This window comes from Lissotriton vulgaris, chromosome 1_1 (genome assembly GCF_964263255.1).
Source record: "Lissotriton vulgaris chromosome 1_1, aLisVul1.2, whole genome shotgun sequence".
Classification (NCBI taxonomy): Eukaryota; Metazoa; Chordata; class Amphibia; order Caudata; family Salamandridae; genus Lissotriton; species Lissotriton vulgaris.
Genome location: NC_141685.1, coordinates 983,966,029 through 983,989,125, shown reverse-complemented (window position 1 = coordinate 983,989,125; position 23,097 = coordinate 983,966,029). Strand labels below are relative to the sequence as shown.

The 23,097-nt window shown below is 43.6% G+C and overlaps 1 protein-coding gene across 2 annotated transcripts in view; it reads left to right on the top strand.

Moving 5' to 3' along the window:
• Nucleotides 1-23,097, top strand: part of LOC147748345 (CD209 antigen-like protein C) — a 358,434-nt gene that overhangs the window by 148,029 nt on the left and 187,308 nt on the right. For both annotated transcript variants that reach the window (XM_086960502.1, XM_086960511.1), the window contains exons 2-4: nt 4,947-5,078; nt 5,866-5,916; nt 20,523-20,582. In XM_086960502.1, coding sequence (XP_086816628.1) covers nt 4,947-5,078; nt 5,866-5,916; nt 20,523-20,582 — 243 coding nt within the window. The remainder of the gene's footprint in view (nt 1-4,946; nt 5,079-5,865; nt 5,917-20,522; nt 20,583-23,097) is intronic.

Sequence of the window (23,097 nt, the reverse complement as noted above, 5' to 3'; positions counted from 1 at the left end):
GGGCCACTGCCCATTTTCTTGCAAGTGTGTTTTTCTTGAATTGGAATATGATTTGAGAAGGCAGGCATAATCATTTCTTCGCCATGTGGGCACTCCCTAACACATTCTGGTGGCCAGTCTTTCTCAGCTAGAAGAATATCATGGCCGTTAGATAGCTTCTCCCAAAATAGAGTTCTTATTTTCCTAGTTATGTCCTCTTCTATACGCAATGTTATTTCATATAATTTATGAGGTACACTGACTCTGGTGTCTGCAGTTTCCACTTGAATGTATTCATCGCCCTCATCGCCGCCACCGCCACCGATGACATCCGAGCCCTGATGGACAACGGAGAAACAGCGGCCCTCATCCTCCTAGACCTCTCCGCGGCATTCAACACTATCTGCCACCGCACCCTAGTACAGCGCCTCAGCAACGTCGGAATCCAGGACAAGGCGCTAGAATGGATCATCTCCTTCCTCGACGGAAGAACACAGAGAGTCCGCCTACCACCGTACAAGTCAGAGGCCTCCGAAGTCATCTGCGGCGTCCCTCAAGGATCCTCTCTGAGCCCCACCCTCTTCAACGTCTACATGAGCCCCCTCACAGCCATCGCACGCCAACACAACCTCAGCATAATCTCCTACGCCGATGACACCCAGCTGATCCTCTCCCTGACCAACAACCCCGCCACCGCCAGAGCCAACCTGCACGAAGGGATGAAAGAGGTAGCCGAGTGGATGACGACCAGCCGCCTGAAACTGAACTCTGACAAGACGGAGGTCCTCATCCTGGGCTCTTCACCCTCTGCCTGGGACGACTCCTGGTGGCCTCCCGCCCTGGGCACCGCACCCAAACCGACAGACCATGCACGCAACCTGGGCTTCATCCTGGACTCCTCCCTCTCCATGACCAGGCAAGTCAACAACGTCTCCTCGGCGTGCTTCAACATCCTACGCATGCTACGGAAGATCTTCTGGTGGATCCCCACCGAGACCAGGAAGACCGTCACCCAGGCCCTCGTCACTAGCCGACTGGACTACGGCAACGCCCTCTACGCCGGTACCACCGCCAAGCTCCAGAAGAGACTCCAGCGGATCCAGAACGCCTCAGCCAGACTCATCCTCGACATCCCACGAACCAGCCACATCTCCGGACATCTGAGAGACCTTCACTGGCTCCCCGTCAACAAAAGAATCACCTTCCGCCTCCTCACCCACGCACACAAAGCCCTACACGACCAAGGCCCGAGCTACCTCAACAGCCGGATCAACTTCTACGCTCCCAAACGCCACCTCCGATCAGCCAACCACGCCCTCGCCGCCGTCCCCCGCATCCGAAGAGCAACTACAGGAGGAAGGTCCTTCTCCTACCTGGCCGCCAAGACCTGGAACTCCCTCCCGACCGACCTGCGCCTGACCCAAGACCACCTCTCCTTCAGGAAGAAGCTGAAGACCTGGCTGTTCGAGCAGTAGCGGCACCCCGCCCTCCCCCAAGCGCCTTGAGACCCTACGGGTATGTAGCGCGCTCTATAAGTGTCATTGATTGATTGATTGATTGATTCGTGTCCACTGTCTCCAGAAGATTCATCAGGATCTTGCGAGCTATGGTTACTTCTGCTGCGCTGTCTAGCACTGTTTGGGCCCACTCTCTGTTCTTGAGTTGTGTCCTCAGGATCCTCGGCATGTTTTATCTTTATGCTTGCTACCTTCTTTTTTGGAAATTGAGATTTTTACTTCGGTGAGCGGGTTCCTTGTCTTTGGACTTGGCGCACTCTTCTTTATGTTCTGACCGTCCTCTTCTTTCCGATTTCTGAGAGGAAGTCTGAAAAGATCGAGAGGGACGTGTATCAATATCTTGATATCTGTCAGGTTTTTCCAAATTATCCCTATTTCTAAGGTTGTGTCTTATCTCAGAGGGCTCCCGTTGTGGGGACCTACCCCCACGGTCTGGAGATGTATCTCTCCGTTGGGGAGACCTTCCTGTGGACTGAAATTGTTTTTCTCTTAATTTTGGGCAGCAGGTTGTACCGTCAATTGTCAATTGAACTAATTGTCTATATGCTTTTGTTAATTGTTTTAGTTGAACTAAAAGTTCTCTGTCTGACATTTCTTCAATGTCAGGATGTGGTGTATAGCTGGCTAGAACCGGCTATGTGGCTCCTGGTCTACGTAGTGGTCTGAGCCTGGTAATGTGATTTTGATGTTTTAGGGCGCCATTAAACTAGAACTGATGCTCCTGGTAATTTAGTGGAATTTCAACGTCCTCGAAAGGAACGTATTCCGCTGGAGGTTTCTCTGCTTTGTAGTAGTAGAACTCGTGTGTTACAGCATTTGCTGCTGGAAAGTTTATCCATGAAAAGAATTCCTCTGCCTGCCGATATTCATGTGCCTCTACCACAAATATGACTGTGCCACCTCTCGATGATACACCACTATTTATTAGTTTGTAAGTTACACTCTTTCTTACATTTACCGGGATGATTATTGCATCCGGGTTGTTTTGCTGAAGACTTGTGTCTTCTTCTAATAGTTGAGTTGCTATTCTAGCTCTCTCCCTTTCATCGTCACTCTCTGTCATTTTGCTGACAAAAAGTTTGCAGAGCAAGTTTCAAGGAAACAAAGATTAGGTGCACAATATTTTGGAACACTGTATCCTTCAACGTTGAATAAACAAAAAAACTAATACATAGGATTCTCGTCCTATTTAGTTCTGGCGGATATTAACCTTTTTCCCACTCCAGGCGTTTTTTGGAGTTTTTACGGAAAAAGGGGTCTGTGTGAAAAGCACGACTGAGTTACTCTAGTATCTAGCGTTAAATTATCGCCTTACCAAACGTTGGGCGCCATGTAGTGTAGTTCCTATATTTCCAATAGGCTCTGCACATTGGAATAACATAAACGATAGTTTAGACGTAGGACTTAGGTCGATTAGGTCTCTATTGAATATGTTAGACTTAATTGTGTGTGCCAACTAGCTCAGAGGTCACTAGAAACTTTCTCGAATACACAAGAAGGGATTAGCTTCTGACAACCATATAACATGACAACTTTGTTCCCCCTGAAATAAGGAATATATCTCCAGAGTCGCGGAAACAATAGATGGCTATTTCACTCAGTCAATCGTGCATGCTTCGTTTCACCAGAAGTGCAGAGAAATAGAGAGACGGGCGTTTTTAATAAAAAGGTTATTTATTGAGCAGTCTGCTTTCTCATGCAAGAGAAGTGAATTGCTACAATCGTAATACTTGCTATGAAGTAAATTGCGTACAGTAAAAGGAGTATTGTGAAATAATACTGTAAAAGCATTTATATGGTTTCTAAGCCATATGATACTTAAAATAGATAAAATACATACAATGATAAATAATGACTAAAAGTACTCAACTGGTGCATCTAAAATTTGCCTACCCCGGTGTACCTAACCTAAGCCTAGTACAAGGGAAGAAGTAAGTGAGGTGTAGCTCGAGTTAAATAGTTTCTGGCAAGAATCTATCCAAGAATTCTCTAAGGGTCTAATCAGCTCCGTACCTTGGTTATAGAATGAAGGAGGTCTTGTATCTCTCTCTCAGGACTCGATCTCCCAGTAACCCGCAAGGGTAGCAGGGAAACACTGGAGCTGGATTTCTCAGTAGGAGAAAAAGACAGCGTCTCTCTCAGTGCATCAGCAGGGAGGGTCGGCTTCCTTCGGCACTCGCATACAGCAGGGCGTCGGGCAAGTAGTTAGTCGATCTGCTCCAAAACCACTGTGTGTTTGCTAGGGCAGATGTGGGAATATTTATACCTGGAAGGTGCCGAGTTTGACCTAAGGGTGGACATAATTACGTCACTAAGAACTCGAAGTTCTTTACACACTCCAGGAGTTCTGGGACAAATCAATACTGAAGCGGGGAGGTTTCCCGGGCTGCTGAAGGCTGGTTGTCTTTAAGAACTCGTTGTACTCTGGGAGCTTAGGGGAAGTAGCCATGCCGTATTTGGACTGCATTGGCTGTGTCTAAATATGGTTATGATTTGTATGCCTATATAAGGATATGATAAGTTATATCTATATAAGGGCATGAATCGTGAAATTTACACTAGAGCCCTAGATACGTTACAACAGTAGACCTTAAGAGAGCTGCACAATAATTCAAGGGCTGATGCCCTGTGTGCAGATTGCTGGGCGCTTTAAGGCTTCTAATTGGCCTCTTGTTGCTCCTTAGCTGCACATCCGGGCCCTTTGTGCCAGAGAATGGATCTTACCTGTGTTCTGGTTGGGATTATGCTCTTCAGCCTTTGGTCCAGGTCCAATATGCATGGGGATGGGTCATGCCTTGGTTGTGGTTGAATGCAAAAATCATCACCACCCCCTTTTGTACCGCTTTTGGCCGCCATAAGTGTGGCAGAGTATGCTCAGACGTGAGTCCCTTGCTCACTTTGCCACTTGATTCAAGCAAGCCGGGCTGAGGACGGCTGGAATGCCAGAAACCGGTCCTCGGAAGCTTGTTTCCGGTCCAGGGAAGACATGGCTTGGCGGTTCGGGTTGGACTGTTCCCATGAGGCACAGGGCCAGACTGATTTGCATATAGCCATGTCTGAACTGGGGTGGCAGAGTGGGCTAAAGAACAGTGATGGATTAAACCCAGATCTTCAGACTGGGTGTGAGTGTTTGATTGATTCCGATGCTCCGTCCATCACCACCCCCTTTTGTACCGCTTTTGGTTGTGGTTGGTCACTATGGCTCCTCAATTGTAGCTCCATGTCCTGCATAGATTCTGATCAGGTTGTTCATGCGGGTAGAAGTTTCCTGTCTCAGATCTGGTTGGTTGTGATTACATCTCTGCTATAGGCATGGTTTTATGAGTGAAAGCCTGTGGGTCCTTCTTGGGATCTGTTTGGATGCTGCTGTTCCTCAGCTGGAGGCACTGACCTAGGTGTGCTAAGGTGTGGGTCCAGCATGGAATGTAATTGTCTTCTTTTGCTCCTCAGGTGCAGGATTCTCCTTGTTGGAATCTCCCAGAAGGATGGGATGCCTCAGGAATGACACCTCCCTCTTCAACATCCTGCTGCTGATTACCTTTATCACTTGCATCATACTTTTCACTGTGACACTCATAAAATGTAAGTTGGGCATTTCATCCACTAGGAGTGCATACCTACAAACTTGCAAAAGGATGTAAGACCTTATCACAGTCAACAACTAATACACCCTAAGCAATTAAGTATATGAGGGCTGCTTTTATTTTCCATAGTCAGGGCTGGACTGGGAAATGAAGGCAGCCCTAGCAATTTTGTCGGACTGGCCTTCACCCACGGAAAGGGGGTCGGGGTCAGTAGGTGGAGCACTGCTGTTTCACAAAACCACACCCCAGCAATGCTGATTTTGTTACTGGGGGCTGCTATTGCAGCATTGCTGCAAAACCGGCCCCCAGTAACAAAACCGACCCACTGCTCCAAAACCAGCGCCCACCTGCCAGCCACCCTATGCCCACTTCTGCCCTGTCCATAGTTACCAGGGGTGTCTTGCTTAATTTATTCTATGTTCACAGTCTTTCATGTGTTAGATGGTGGTGAGTTATTTACAAGTCTCACAAAGCAATGTGGCAGAAATTCTATAGATCCCTGTGTGAGTGACATGATTAGGTGGTGGCAGAAAGCTGAGGTTCCATAAACTGCTCAACAACTGACACTGACCGACAAGTTTCACATTTCGATAGGTGAAGTCTTACAGAGACTCATTCTTTTCATGGGAGAATGTTCTTGCAGAAGAATTCTCCCACTAGAAAGAGTATATTTTCAAGGATTTTTTTCTTCTGTAAAAACTAAAGCTCAGTTTAGCCAATTGTTCATATTAGTGGCAACAATGCTTACAACAACATGAACTAAGTTTCTTGACTTTCTTCCACAGACTCAGCGTTATCAGACGAAATGAAGAGAGGACGGCCATCTGCACTCAACAGTAACAAAAGCATCTTCTTCTATTTCATATGAATTCTAATGTCTAAGGTTATCTCTAAACAATTAGGACAGGCATGTGTGCTGTTAGCACATTAAAATCAGTTTTTGATTAATATTGTGTTCTGTTAAATGGTGAAAAGTGTTGTCATTGTAGACATGCGACATGTTAATTGTGGTAGAATCTCTATTTGTAGTTGCCCAGTGGTTAGTCAGTGAGCCAATATATTGATGCCCATGGATAGCAGTATGAATAAAACAATGTGATCTGTGGAAGCACTTATAAACTTAAAGCATTATTCATCTCAAATTGTTTTGTATGCACAGTATTGTAGAAAGTAAAAACAATTATCATCTTATTACTAAATGGACTAGACATATAGTTATGAGGCTAGTGGAAATCAAATCATTACTGGAACTTGTAAGTAGCTCAGTGATTTGTGTCATACTATAATCTGTTGCAAGAAATGGCGGAAAACCTATTTAAAAACAAGAAAAAATTCATATTTGTTGCAAAGACTTGTAATAAGTATGTGCAACAATCTGGTGCTATTTTATGATGATGTTTCGATTATTCGGGTGTAACTAGAAAGGGTCATCTTCTGGACAGATAGTGCTCAGAAAATAGATTGCAATCATTCAAAAGAGTAGACCTGGCCAAAAATATCCTCGGGACCAAAAAAGAAAAGATAGATTTAATTGAATGTATCAGATAGACTTGCAAGAGTGGCATAATAAATAGATGACAAATGCCAGCAGTGAACACTAGTGAGCGCCTCATGCATCCCTGCAGCACAGAAAATGTATAACAGTGCTCATGGATAAAGGAAACAATGGTCAGGAATTTTCTTAAGCGACATTCGTCCACAAAAGATGTTTGCAGGGGATTCTCCTACTAAACCAACTTTTATATGGAGATTTCAAACTAGCGATGGCAACATGTATTTCAATATGCACTAAGAAGTTTCTTTTCTTTCATCCATAGTTTCAGAGTTATTGGAGTAGCCCAGGAGATGGCAGCCATCAGCACCCAACTGTAATAAAAACTTCTTCTACTTTGGTTCTATTCTTTTCTCCATGTTAATATCACAAACACACCCATTCCATCAATGAAATGGCTATGAGTTGAATTCTTAAAGCCATTGGTTTTCCCCGGGGGTTTACCGCATTCTTCTGGTTTTCTTGTCTCCCTTTAACCCATTCATTGCTTTTAATTTACTTCTTGTTGCAACTCCTCTGTTCCGGTTCTTCTCTTGCCTACAGAATGTAGGAAAGTGGCTGTAGCTTGGGTAATTAGGGCTTGCACTGTGGACATTTAGGGTGGCCTCGACCGAGATATGAGGATGGAATGGCTTCTGAGGACCACCTCAATGTTTTTATCTTAAGTAGTTGGTGACCCTCCATATTACAAATTACTCTGTTTGTATTTTGTACACAAAATGTGCCACAAGCCGGACTCCACGGTCATGCATTTTTCTTAATGCCCCCTTGCCTGCATTTCTCTCTCGTGTTTCTTTTTTAACTTTCTCCACCAGCCACAGTGTGTATATTCTTCGTTAGTTGCAACTGGGAAGTGTATTGAGGGTGAAAGCTACAGGACAAAGACTGCATAACATCTTACATCATCAGTTAACCATCCAGTCATGCACATGTAGTCCTAATTTAAGACCAGCTTCTTCATATACATGTTCTGTTATAGACTGAGATTTGTCAGGCATGTGACTGGTGGCTATATTTTGAAGGCTTTGCCAGTAGTTGATAGGGATTACTCCATCAATATATATGTCAACATATGAATCAATGGCATCACTGGTCTAGGACTAAGGTATCGTGGCCAGAATCAAGATATTTTTCTTGCGGGAGAATTCTTGTACAGTAACAAATAGTTTTTTGCAATTTTGATTTCTCCTTCTTGACAATTTTTTGACCATGTGGTTCAGATTAGCACTAGGAAAGTTCACAATGTACACTGAGAAGTGTATTTTCTTTCTCCTGTAGACTCAGAGTTACTGGAGGAGCTGAAGAGATGGTGGCCAGCTTCACTCATTTGTAAAAACGTATTTTACTTTGTTTAAGTTCTTATTTCTAAATGTTGCTCAGTGTTTTTCCAAGACTTTTTCACCACGTCAACCTCACTGGTTGCACATATTGCATCAGTGAGGCTTCCATTGTGGTATTCATATCAGCAATACTAGATATTGGTGTCGGTTTACCCTGATGTTTACCTTATTCTTAATTTATTTTATTTTGTCTTCCCTGACCTACCTTAATTCATCTTTCCACTACATTGCTGTCATCTTTCCAAGGCTTTCAAAGTCCATCCTCATGTTTTTGAACACCTCTGTTTGTTTATTTTAATGGTGATCAGCTCTAGTATCCCATATTTGTTCCACTGTTTTAATTTTATTATGAACTAGCAGCCCGTCCTGACGTTGTCTGGGTATGAATTGCTGCCGGCCAGTAGTATATTGTTTTGTAGGATTTCGTTTTGATAGCATTTCTTATCTCTACAGGCCTGTGAAACGCTCCGATTCACAGTGCACTGCTGATGCACTTAAGAGTGCGTGTTCAGTAGTGGGTGAACTCGAGTTTCCCTACTTTATTTTTCGTTGCAATATTATATAGCGCGAACTCGACAACATGGCATGAGCACAATTTACATTACAGAAGAACACATTCATTTGTGGTAGGCACGGGGAGAGAAAGCAATTTGCCTGGAATCACAGGATGTTGAGCTGATGCCGAGATTCAAACGTAGCTCCCCAGCTCTAAAGTTCGCAATTCTAGAACTTGTGGCGGGAGGTGTGTCTAAAAGTGTATGTCGGTGCTGGCTATCAATGAGAGAGACCTGTGCATTTTTCAAATCGGTGGTGAAAAAATATGAGTATGTTGCTGGAGATGTGGGCCGCCGTGCCACCAATGTACTTACCGGGGGAGGGTAAACACTCATTATTCCTCAACTTTCTTTCCGCATACCATCACTCCGCATACTTTCATTACGAAAGTACCACGACTCCGCAATGCCATTATAACGCATGGCATTACATTTTATATGCTTTTACCACGCTTACATTTACAACGAAATTCGTTGTAAATGCCTGAATGGTAAAAGCATTTATTTTTTTACTGTTTGGATAAGGCAAGTGTGGGTATAGGGGTATATGTTTTGGGGTACCGAGCTATATGTTTTGGGGTGTTTGGGTATTTTAAGGGTTCAGCTATAGTTTTGGGTTATGGGGTACAGGGGTAGTTTTAGGGTTTAGGGATAGGTATGGGTTTTGGGGTACAGGGGTATTTTTAGGGTTCAGGGCTAGGTTGTTCCTGAGATTACCCGCCTCAAAGGTTTGGGCACTCTCTTTATTATATTAGTATAGATGATGCCCCTTCCACTTCAAGCCTTTGTTCCCACCGTTGCACATTTTTGATTTGGGTTGTCCCTCGTGACTCTCTTTCCGGCCATTCTTTATATTTTCCTGTCTGCACCTTCTGCAGTGTTAATTCCTGCGGTGAGGTGCAGGCAAGGATGTGTTTCGCAGCGTGTTTGTGGCAGGAAGAAGTCCACATAAAGTCTTATGATATCTGTAAACCTATATATATAGCAACTTTTCCTACTTCTAACAGGAGGTTTTAGACCACAAAGATCACAACAATGTGCATTAAGAAGTTTATATAGACTCACTGTTATTGGAGGAGCTGAAGACATTGCGGCCATCTCTACTTAATTGTCACATAAACTTCTTCTGTTTCATTTGATTTCTTATTTCTCACAATATCTGTACACTTCCAGTCATGCATATGTATTCTTAGACCATCAAGAGAAGCCTCTTCTTTAACATGTTGTTCTGCAAACTGCCATTATGTATTATCACTTTAGGTATATGACACATAGATATGTCTTACAAACTCCCATAGTGATTAGTCAGTCACAAGATGAATAGATGACTATTGATAGCAATGCCGACAGATAAAAGAATCACTGGCCAGGATAAGGAACTAGAAATCATTGACCACAATGGCTATAGTGAGTTGTGTTTACAGGGGGAAACACTGCTTAATAGTTGTAATCAATGACACAGGCTATCAGCTCCCAAGGTGAAGCATGAATAATGATACTGGATATCGTTGAGCATAGATTAAATTGATCAATGAAATGAAATTTTTTGTTTCTACCATCTCATTTTTTTGTTCAAATCTGTTTTTATTAATTTTATTTTTCATAGTTAAGACAGGCAACTTATATGTAGACGTACAGTTATTCATGGGATAATTCGTCAACATCGGGATGTATATTATCTTTTGGGTCTGCATGCATACTGAGTATACCTTAAATGTGGAGAGCAGCGCTCACGCAGGAGTGAAGTTAACTTTGGTACGTAAGTCATATTACAGATTGCAGAGGTCACAGCTCAGTAGCAGTGTGTTAACATCATGACATTGAGTAAGATCCTTTCCAGTTCGTACACCTTGGTCTTTTAAACAGATGGCATACGTAAGAACAAAGAAAACCATAACAAAAGCAGCATTGACTGGTGTATGTACATTTAACGCCCTCACCCCCTCCCCACACCCTACCCTCAGTGTTTCATATTAGCTGTGCTAAACTGAACACTCCATACTGTCAACATACTAGTAGTCAGTGCTTAAGCGTTCTCCTAAAGCACACGTATAAAGAGAGTGAGCAAGATGTGCTTCTGAAAAACCATACTTCAAACAGTTCGCCACTCTGAAAAGATAATTCTGTGAACTCACTCCAGCCCTGATGTGTCAAAGGGTTTTAACCATTCTGTGTCTATGGAGTAAGGTGTTGATACATAAGGGCCTTCTTTCTTAGTAGTGAACAAAATGAAAGTTGTGGTCTGTTACACTGCACAATATTTATTCCAGGGATAATAACCACCATTAACGCACCATGACCAACAATATACAGCACCAGACAACTCTCAAAATTACTCACCTCAAAACCCCGCATTGTATACAATCCACATACAATTTAAACTATTTTAATTTTAATTTGGTGTATGCACATTTAAAGTTTATCGCATGTAATTCAATTTTTCAATCACATTTATCTACTTGTCAGCATGCCATTGGCATTACTACATTTAACGAAAAACACAAAAAAGTATAAAATCAAGGATTCACTACTACCCTTTAAAATAGCCATATTTTTTCTGCTATAATCATGGCACTATTTAATTTTATTGCATATTTTCTGCTATCTTTACAAATGATTAGACTATTGATAATTTGTCCTCTTTATAATTTTAATGTAAAAAGATAAAGATATATTAGCTTTCATCTTTTTCTTCTCTTGAAACCAAAAATTGTCTAATTTTTACTTTCAATTGTCTGCATTTTTCTAAAAAATAACAGTTATTCTCAATACCGATTTTAGAGAAGGCAGATAAAGTGTTATAACTTGCTCTAGCTATATTGATCAATCAAGCAATAAAGCATGTTGTCCTGAGTCTTTTTGGTGAACTAAAAAGAGTAAGGTATTTTTTTTAAAGTAATACTTTTAGCATACATAAAGTAAAGCTGAATTGGTATTCTTATGGCTTTTCGCCTTCAAAGTACATATTAAGGTTGCATTTTGCTTTTAATAAAACCATTTTAGAATTATTATAACATTTAGTATTCACATTTTCATGCTCATAAAATAAATTAGGGCTCTTAATCACTTTAAACTAAAGCACATAAATATTAAGAAAAATGTATTTATTGTGTAGTTAATTAAATCCATTACAAAAAGACAATAAATATGAATTCAATGAAAAAATAATACATATCAGTTAGAATAGTAGAACAATAAAACATTAAGTGCAAAATGGTATACCAGCTTGCTACAATTAACATTGATGCTTAATCCACATAGTGCATCTATTATTCTTATACAATAAGACAAAGTGCTCGGTTGAGCAATGAAATCCTGCATGTGTCAGATGACTAAGGTAGCTGAGGATTCCAAGAATTTCTTCTGAGCGGCCAACATGAACTTTACAAAGCCTGACAATAGCCGTTCGTCACTGCAGTTAAACATATTAATGGCTTATTTGCGAGCTCTCACATCTAACCTAAGCAGTTCAGGTTTATTTATTTTTTTTAAGAATTTGGTCTGTTTTTAGTGCTGTGCGGATGCAGAGAAGACGAGACAGTTCATCTGAATTAACATTGCACAACATACAAAATGTGATTGTTGAAACATTTTTCCAACTCTGCCCAGTCCTACTAAGGGGTCTATTAGAATAGAGGGCGGATCGCCACCGCCAGTATGTGGTGGCGATCCGCCCGCCATTTCTCACCGCCTGCTAAACATTTCCCCCGCCATATTACGATGGCGGGGGGAGGCCCCCGGCGGACGGAAACACCGTCTGCCGGTTTTCCACCAGTCGACGAGTCGACCAGGCGGAAAAGGGGCTCAATATGCGGGCGTTGTCTGCAAGACACCGCCATCCATATTAAGATGCATGCGGAGATGTGCCTTTCCATGGCGGCATTGTTGCCATGGAAAGGCATGCGGATTCTGCATGTGGGGTCCCATTGTGGGCCCCCAGAGTGTTGGGGGGTGGAGGGGCACATGGGGGGTACCTATGGTACCCCCTTACATTGGCGTGGACAAGGTGGCAGGCACTAACAAGGTGCATCCACAGCATTGTAGCGGGCCATAATGTTGTGGATGGGGGATGCCATCACCACCGTTGCACCCTAATTGCTGGTGCGGGACCGCTGCACCACTAGCGGCCGGTTCCAGCACCGCTAGGGTGGCGGGCGGACTAAAGTCCACCTGCCATCCTAATAGGCCCCTAAATTTAAACAGACCGCATCTCAGTTGCAAGAAATCTGGTTTTACAGCCATTCCTAAAGCAAAGGTCAAGTATGATATGAGCTCCTAACGAGATTAAACATACTCCAAAATATATATAACCTGTGGCTCTGGGGATCGGAGATCCCTAGAACATCCAGTCTTTTAAAGTGTTTTGCCAAATATGGCAATATTTTCTTTGGAAGTGTTTACTGACAAGAAATGACTGACAGAATAAGTCTTCAGGGCTTTCAACGAGCGTTGGAGGCAAAGACCAGTCTTGTCTAATAAGACAGTATCATCAGCCTATTGTTAGATTGGCACAGCCATCCTTCCTAGTTTTGGTAGACAAGAGCTGTTCTTCCTGAGAGTTGTCCAGAGGTCTACAACAAACAGATTAAAAAGTGTGAGTGCCAATAGAAACACTGCTTTTGGCCCTGATTCATACCTAGTAGGTCAGTGATGGGATTTGCCTTCCAGAATTCGATGCAACCCCAGGTCCCATGGTGCAGTCGCTGTATAGCTCTCAATAGTAGCGTGGAATTCCCCATCTGTACAGCTTTCTCCATAAAATATTTATATTAATATTATCAAAGGCATTTTGAAAGTCATGTAGCAAGAGTACAAAGGAGAGCTATCAAGGCGGTCTGAGAATCCACCATCATCGATAGAGCTAGTATATTATCTATAGTGCGGCAACCCTCAAAATAGCCTGTCAGAACCATGGAATGAGCTGTTTTAGTGGCCCAGTTCTTCAAGTCATCCATTAATAGTGAGGTATAAATTTAACATATACGCCAATTAGAGTAATCATTATGCAGCTTTCATGATCCGTGCAGCTACCTGTTTTATGAAGGGTGTGTGACACTGAACCTAGCCAGAAGTGGGGTATCGCCTTTGTCTAATAGCACCCAGTAAACAGAGAGGATAAAAATGCTTCCTGAAACTGAACATCAAGTTTAAAAAGAGCAGCAGGGGTGCTGTTTGGCACCATCTGACCTTAGCTTTTTTATGATCGCGGATACCTTTCCCAGTTGCCCATACTACTGGTTATTTATCAGGAATACTGAATCGTACATTTGGCTCTAAAAATGTGACATGCAGTGACATAATATGTTTTTGCCAGAGTATAATGGAACCATTAAGGTTTAGTTGGGCTTGTAAAGTACAATGCCTAGTCTGGTTATGTAGATTCAGAATTTCTAGAATCCCAATTAAATATTAATTAATGTAATTAAATCAATCTTTTATTGCTGACTTTCCTTTTGGCCTCCCATGCATCTGTCTTAATAATTTCCTTCTGTACCATCTGAATAAAGGGTTAAAGAAGGGTTAATCCCTGATGGGTTAGTCTTGCCACCAAATGTTTTAACTAAATATCTCACTAAGCCATACCAAAATGGGGCTAGTATGTCGTTTACACCAGGAAGACCGAGATTATATCTAATCCCTTTAGCAGTAGGCAGAGCCATCCACTGACCTAATTTGGTGTTCTGTTTGAAATCCCTTTTGTTTTTTACCATCTGGACAAGACAACTGTGCATTCCTAAGAACTTGGGGCTCAGTGCCTCTGGTGTGCATGTGGAAGGCTTGAGGGAAGTGATCACTTTCCGTTCTCACAATTTATTTTGCATGGAGTGGACATTATTTGCTCATTAATGTTCATCAGTTGCATAGAATGATTAGTGGCAAAGTGACCATCCAATGCTCGTTGCCTTAAACGTGAAAATCATTTAAAACATATTGATCCAATCATGACTGCCTAAATGAAAGGCTAGTGTGGCTGGCCTTGGAAAATCCAGACTACCCTGTTCTTCCATGAATTCATTCACCATTTCCCCTTTTGATACACTTGAATTACTATCACCCTAAAAAGGTTGTTTTAGGAAAGCAATCTTGCAGGTTGAACAACACGTTAACTATTTGATATAGTGATTCCTTTTTCTGTGCATAATGTGGATTAATTTAAATACCGCATAGGGATCTATTTTATAGCTAAATTAACACGGCCTGTATATAAGGGCTATCGATTCAAATACATTTCTGTCTTGAAGGAATATTTGATGGCAATATAAATGACTGGGTCGACACATTTCTTCCCCCTTTTATAGATTTCAAAACTAGTACAGTGTATGCTGAGTAAAAAGGAAGATGGAAAGTGTCACAACTCCAAGTCTCCTGCAAAAAGATATTGTTATAACTTTCTTTAAACCTAGCAATGTCTTTGTCAGATTGTAATCGCCACCAGCTACCTTATTTACATCAGCAGGTTGAAAGCTAGGGAGGAGGCATCTCAGTGGAACAGTTGAATATACCAAAGGCAGTCTGACTTAGTAGTGGGGGTTCTTACTGATGCCTGGATGTTTGCTAACCAAGACCAGTCAGAACTATCCCGGCAGGGAAAGATTCGCTTCAGAAAACAGGATTAGGAAAACTAGCTTGTTTCAATGACTTTTTTTTTAGAAAATTACGTTTATTTTGGCTAAGTCATTATGAAGAACTTATTTTAATCGAAGACACTTACATGAGTCAATTTTAGGTAAGTCATTTTGAGGTGATAGCCTACCAGAGTTAATTGAGCAACATTTGCCCCAACTCTCTGCCCTGTTTGTAATATTCTGTAATGTGCCACTGGCTATGTTCTCAGTGTCCTATACCTATTCTCCCTCACTATGTAGACGTCTCCTGAAGTCTACCGCTTATGTTCCATGACACGCCAAAATGTATGATGTCTCAATTTTCAACTGTGGCATAGTCTATTTTTTTCCTTGTTGTTCAATGGTATTGACTAAGGTTTTCCATCTAATCCCACTAGTAATAATACAGATGACCGACAATCATAATCTGTTAGTGTCATTATAATCTTTTAGCGTTGATGATACCATAGATGTACCTAAGTGACCTTTGTCTTGCAGAGACTAGAATACAATGAGCTAAATGAACAACTTGAAGCAATTACATAGACGGGCATGTTGTTTTTATTCGTTAATGGCCATTGTTAACCATTTTCTTTCCCCCCAATCCATGTTTTTTTACATTTAATCATACCTGCATCAAATGTTTATAAGGTTGGGGAACCAGTGTGCATTAAACAATTGTCATGTATGTGTATGTAGGTGTACTTATAACCTGTCACCCAAAGGGCATCCTGGCGCTTACAATTCAGACAGACATGCTTTCACTGCTCAGACATTTCTGGGGAAAAGATGCGTTTTTAGCGCCTTCCTGAACGGGAGGTATTCCCTATGGCTTCTCAAAGAGAGGGGAAGGGAGTTCCAGAGCTTGGCCGCTGCTACACTAAACGAGCGGCCGCCCATCCTAACTCTCTGGAACCTCGGGACCACGAGCAGTTGTGCCAAAGAGGAGCGAAGGAGCCGCGGGGCAGAGTACCAAGCGAACATATTCTGTAAGGGCACTGGGCCCTGTTGATGCACCGCCTTAAACACCAGGCACGCTGCTTTATATAGTACACGCGAATGTACCGGCAGCCAGTGTAGATCCGTTAGAGCTTGAGATGAGGAGCTAGAGTTGGGGCGAGAAAGAGCCAACTTGGCAGCCATGTTCTGCACCCGTTGTAGCTTCCCCAACAGATTTTTAGGTGCTTCCAGAAGTAGCGCATTACAATAGTCTATACGACTCAGTATGATACCGCAAACTACTTCTGGTCTGGCATGGGCGGGGAAAAGGGGCAGAACTTTTCGCAGCATGCGCAGCAACATCATGCATGAAGCAATGGTCTTATGGACGTGCATGTCAAGTTGTAAATTTGGGCCGAAAATCACCCCCAGGTTGCGGGCTGACTCCGCAGCTGACACTGGCTCAGGGAAAGCAGCAGGCCAGAAATTCTCTGGAAGTGTCCGCGGGATCCGATCCGTGGAGCAATGGAGCACCTCTGTCTTAGTGCTGTTAAATTGTAAAGAGTTGGCCCGCAGCCAATCCGCTGTAGCTGCCATACAGCAATGAAATGTCTCCAATGGAACCGCGTTATTACCTTCCAGGGAAAAGACCAGCTGGGTGTCGTCGGCGTAATTACAAGCCGAGATACCAAAAGATTTTATGAGCTGAACCAAAGGGCGGAGGTACAAATTAAAGAGTATAGGGCTGATGGCCGAGCCCTGTGGAACCCCCTGCCCTACTTTCCGTGGCTCCGATTGAAATGGAGGCAGCGCCACCAGCTGCTGCCGGTTGCTAAGGTAAGATACCAGCCAGTCTCTTGCCCTCTCTGTGACACCGCACTCCTCAAGCCTCCTAATGATGGTTCGATGGCACACCGTATCGAACGCGGCCGACATGTCGAGCAGCACCAAAAAGGCTGCCCGACCACTGTCGACACGCGAACGAAGATTGTCCAATACGGTGACCAGTGCGGATTCCGCCCCATGCCCAGGGCGGAAGCCAAACTGGAACTCATCGAACCATCCGATTTCTTCCAGGAAGCCAGACAGGGAGCGGGTCACCCATTTTTCCACGATCTTAATAGGAAAAGGGAGTAAAGAGATAGGCCTATAGTTGGAAAGACAGGCAGGGTCCAGCGTTGGTTTCTTCAGCAATGGTGACACGACTGCCAGCTTCCAGCACTCGGGGACAGTTGCCAGCTCCAAAGATTGGAGGCAGACGGAATACAAAGGCTGGAAAAGTTCCGCCTGAAAAACCTTCCAAAATTTGGGGGGCAGTGGATCGAGCGGAGAACCCGAAGATACTGCATGTGCCATGCTGCGAAATTCCTCAAAGGAGGGACTGGGGAAGAAACTTAGTTGGGGTCGACTGGAGGGAGTGTCCGGAGCTCCCAAACTAAGAACTAGAGCACTTGGCTGGGGTCGACTGGGTACCTGGTCCGGAACTCCCAAACCAGGGCTGCAGGCAGCCGGCTGGGGTCGACTGGACGGGCTAACCGGAGCTCCCAAACCGAGACCCGGAGGAATGGGGTTTTTTAAGCCCTCCAAGATCTTAGCAGTCTTCTCCTCAAAGGCACCTGCCAGGGAGTCACACAGAGCCTGCGACGCAGGGACCGTGGTGGCCATGCACGCAGGATGAGTCAGATCCCTGACAATTTTTAACAGGGCTTGGGACTTGTTAGGCGCCTGATTCAGAGTGGTTTCTAGAAAGGCCGCCTTAGCCACCTTAATCTGCGCCTTATAGCCCTGCATGCCAACCTGAACGAGGCCCTCGCTGAGGACAAATACTGCTTTCTCCAGGCTCTCTCGGCGCGTTTGCAGCTCAGCTTCATCTGCCGCAGCTCCTCCATAAACCAGGGGCAGGCCCGGTTCAATCTGGCTCGCGACTTGCGGAAGGGCACAACCTTGTCTAACTTGTTGGTAATAGACCGGCTCAGGGTGATGTAGCTGTCCTCCACCGAATTACTCAGACAAAAATTATCTGGTAATAAGGAAGGCAGCGGAGAAGACTTAAGTAACCGGGACCAAGGTCTGCCCGATTTAGCTTGTCCGGCACCAACATCCCCCGGGGGATGATCCCCTATACCGAGGGCAAAAGCAACCAGTGAGTGGTCCGTCCAGTCTTGACATAGGATATCAGTGACCGCTACTAGTTGCGCATCGGCAAAAACCAAGTCAAGGGCATGACCCCCCCTATGGGTCGCTGATCGAACCAGTTGCTGCAGCTGGATGTCGCCGAGAGCCTGGCAGAGAGTCATAAACGCCCCATCCAACGGACCCCCCTGCCATAGGTTGAAATCACCTAGGACCAGCAACTTGGCGTGGGCGTTAGAGAGGTCATAAATCAGGTCGACGAAGTCTGACAGGGAGGGTGCCGGGCCCGGCGGGCGATAGCAAAGGACGTCCGAGAGCAGTGTTCTCACCCGATATTTAAATGAGAAACCCATCAGCTCAAAGCCTGGGACCTCTCTGATTTTAAGCTGGAAAAAGCCCAGCGATTCTCTAAAGATGGCACCAATTCCACCACCCCTGTTCTTCAGCCTAGGAGTGTGAATAATTTTAAAGCCTGGGGGGCAAGCCATGCCTAGTTCAACCAGGCAGTCCTCACGGGTCCAAGTTTCAGTTAAGAACAAGACATCAAGTCGAGAGGACTCGATGAGGAAGGCAATCTCTGTGTGGTGTTTGCAAAGCGACCGAACGTTAAGCAAACCACAGGATAGAGAGTGAGACGGAGGTAGAGCAGTGGCCCTCTTGTTAGAGGACAACAGGCTCGGTCTCAGTTCCAGTAGGGTGGCCCGAGAGTAGACTAGGCGGGAAGAGCATGGATGGCCAGAGGTAGCGGCCCTATGCGCGTCCGTTGCGCGAACGGGCGCAAACGGGCTTACCTCCGGCACACCTCCAGCGCGCCTACGTTGCGCCTGCTGCGCGTGACCGCTGCGCGCTTGGTCTTCCATCCTTATATGGTATTAGACCGAGCGGAAGTCCGCCTCCTGCATCCCTTGCCTTCAGCAAGATGGCGCCCGAAGTGCTCCCAGCCTTCGCCCCCACCCAAGATGGCGGTCGGACCCGCTAAACTGTCTGTATCCCGCCAAGTGTGGGTGAAATCCAAATTAGAGTGCAGGTGAGCCTGAACTAGTTCCCCGGCCTGAGAATCCGACTCCTAAGTAAGCAGTGCGATTTAAATGAGCCCTTAACAGCTCTGTGGCGCGATGCCAGCGGCGCGAGTAAATTTAAAAATTAAGCACAGTTAAAAGGCCTCAGCAGTAAAGAGCGCGCAGGCCCAAAGATCTAACCTGACTGCACCCTGGTGGCTTTAATAAGCTCACCAAGTGCGGAAGTCCGCCTCCTGCGTCCCTTGCCTTCAGCAAGATGGCGCCCGAAGTGCTCCCAGCCTTCGCCCCCACCCAAGATGGCGGTCGGACCCGCTAAACTGTCTGTATCCCGCCAAGTGCAGGTGAAATCCAAATTAGAGTGCAGGTGAGCCTGAACTAGTTCCCCGGCCTGAGAATCCGACTCCTAAGTAAGCAGCGCAATTTAAATGAGCCCTTAACAGCTCTGTGGCGCGATGCCAGCGGCGCGAGTACATTTAAAAACGTAAGCACAGTTAAAATGCCTCAGCAGTAAAGAGCGCGCAGGCCCAAAGATCTAACCTGACTGCACCCTGGTGGCTTTAATAAGCTCACCAAGTGCGGAAGTCCACCTCCTGCGTCCCTTGCCTTCAGCAAGATGGCGCCCGAAGTGCTCCCAGCCTTCGCCCCCACCCAAGATGGCGGTCGGACCTGCTAAACTGTCTGTATCCCGCCAAGTGCGGGTGAAATCCAAATTAGAGTGCAGGTGAGCCTGAACTAGTTCCCCGGCCTGAGAATCCGACTCCTAAGTAAGCAGCGCGATTTAAATTAGCCCTTAACAGCTCTGTGGCGCGATGCCAGCGGTGCAAGTAAATTTAAAAATTAAGCACAGTTAAAATGCCTCAGCAGTAAAGAGCGCGCAGGCCCAAAGATCATACAAGCATATTCATGGTTAGTCGTGGATTGACCAGGATCCACACTGATTTAGCAGGTATTCCCCCTAAAATAGTGACCTTTGAAGCAGTCACTTTATTCTTTTTCTTCCGGACTGCCTGCAGAATATTATTTCTTAGAAAGACTATACACAAGGACTACTTTATAAAACCACTGTTCGGATCATCTTCAATCATTTTTCACTGCATCCCAACCAATTCGCCAGACACTTCCGGATCATATCCTATTTTCCACTTCAGTTTAACCTCCCATTGAACACTCACATTCACCTTCAGATCTTAGAAAACTAGAGGGAAAGGGTGAGGGAGTGTGGGGAACTGTGTTTAGGAGTTTCTTCTGTTCTGTAGTGCACCCTCTTAGTAATCTGGTGCTATCTGGTATCTCTTCCTAGTTTCTGAGGACCTGGTCGCTGCACTGGTGAAGGGCACCAAAGACCTAACAAAACTCCTAGGTAAGTCTGGCTTCATTTGTTAAGCTGGTGCAGGATGTGGTGAAGAGTTACTGTCAATATCTGAAGGGCACCTAGAGAAATACATATTACTTCTTGATTAATTTTGGCCATTCAGAGACATCTATAGTATATGTATTATTGTGTTTATAATGTAAGTGATGACTAAGAATATAGCTCTGAAGTTCTACAGGCTAAAATCAGCAGATCAGACAAGGTCTCATTTAATTTTCATTATCCACTCTATGGTTCTCTGATATACTGGAAATTGTTTGGGGTCCACTGAGAAAATGTGAATTAATTAAGGGATTATTTTACAGACTGTGTATCCTCCTCTTTGGGGGAAATAAGTAAAGGAGTGGGACTGATGATTACTGCATAGTATTCCACCAATCGCAGTCCCATATTTTTAAATTTGCATTAGGCATATGCTCAGAATTGCGTCTATTACTGAAAGCTAGTCACAGCCACCTGGCTTCTCTGGCTCCCTAATGCACTTCTTGAGGCTGTCACTTCCTCAGCCATATTCACAAGACTTAGGATTTTACTAGTGTAAATTTCAAAGAGGTAATTTTCAAAGCATGGTTCACTTCCAACGAAATCCTTCTCATTCATTTAAACATTTGGGTAACATAAGACCACCTCCACTCACCACAAATGAGTTTGTTTGTGGAATGCAGACCAATCATTGGCAGGACCAGTGGCTTATTTGAAAGGTTAAAAAGCACTTCGCTGGTTGCATAGATGCAGGACAACAATAAAGCCTAAACAGCTGATTGGGTTAATTCACAAGAACAAAGAGTAGAAGGGTGCAAAGATGTCCCCCTTTTGCAAAGTTTTCAATACTTCTCAGTTTATATTCTCCAGTGGAGATTGGGGAACTTTGAAAGTCATGGGGCATATTTACCTAATAGATCCTCATATCATCTTACAAACCCTACAAACAAGGGCGAAAAACTGCACAATGATCGTGAAACATAGCTTTCACTAAATATCCATGAAGAGAAAAGGCTGCATAGGGGTAGTTTCATTTATTTAAACCAGGTATTTATTCCGGATCACTGACATAATATCGATTACAATAATATAGAATTACCAAAATATCGAGGAAAAAATATAGAATAAAAAAATATCGAATTCCAATCTACAAACAGGTAAGTACAAAAAGGTCGAATCAAAAATATCATTTTAAAAAACTATAGTTAGTCAAAATATCGAATTTTTTAAAATGTCTTAAAAGTAATTTAAAATTAATGAAATAATAAATATAATTAACTAAAACATACTTAAAATACTTAAATGAACTTAAAATTATTAAATAATTAATTTAGGTTATAAAAAAAACATAACATTTTATTTCTTAACACATATATATATATTAACATACTATTAATATAACATATACAATATTTTTACCGTAGGATAGCAGGCGGGTAAAATTTACTATTGCCACTCCAGTGAGTGCAACAGTAGGGAAAACGTTGGATAGCGTAGGGGTAAAAATTACTATTCCCACTCCAGTGAGTGCAACAGTAGGGAAAGCGTTGGATAGCGTAGGGGTAAAAATTACTATTCCCACTCCAGTGAGTGCTACAGTAGGGAAAGCGTTGGACAGCGTATGGGTAAAATTACTATTCCCACTCCAGTGAGTGCAACAGTAGGGAAAGCGTTGGATAGCGAGAGGGTAAAAATTACTATTCCCACTCCAGTGAGTGCAACAGTAGGGAAAGCGTTGGACAGCGTAGGGGTAAAATTACTATTCCCACTCCAGTGAGTGCAACAGTAGGGAAAGCGTTGGATAGCGAGAGGGTAAAAATTACTATTCCCACTCCAGTGAGTGCAACAGTAGGGAAAGTGTTGGATAGCGGGTGGGTAAAAATTACTATTCCCACTCCAGTGAGTGCAACAGCGGGGAAAGCGTTGGATTGCGGGAGGGTAAAAATGACTATTCCCACTCCAGAGAGTGCAACAGTAGGGAAAGCGTTGGATAGCATGAGGGTAAAAATTACTATTCCCACTCCAGAGAGTGCAACAGTAGGAAAAGCGTTGGATAGCGTAGGGGTAACAATTACTATTCCCACTCCAGAGAGTGCAACAGTAGAGAAAACATTGGATAGCGGGAGGGTAAAAATTACTATTCCCACTCTAGAGAGTGCAGCAGTAGGGAAAGCGTTGGATAGCGTAGGGGTAAAAATTACTATTCCCACTCTAGTGAGTTTAACAGTAGGGAAGGTAAAGATTTAATATATTAATAAAAATAAATTAAATATCAATCCCAATAAAAAATTACGTACAATTTAATATTATGTAATAATTAATCAATTAAAAATACACATAAATATTAGTTATTAAAATTAATTACCTATTAATACAAATTAATTACCAATTAACAATTAATTAACAATAAATTAAAAATCAATACCAATAAATAAATAAAAATCATTTACTTAATTACAATTAATTTACGTCCCACCCTATTCCCCTATAAACCCACAACCCGCTACGGAAAATAAATTAA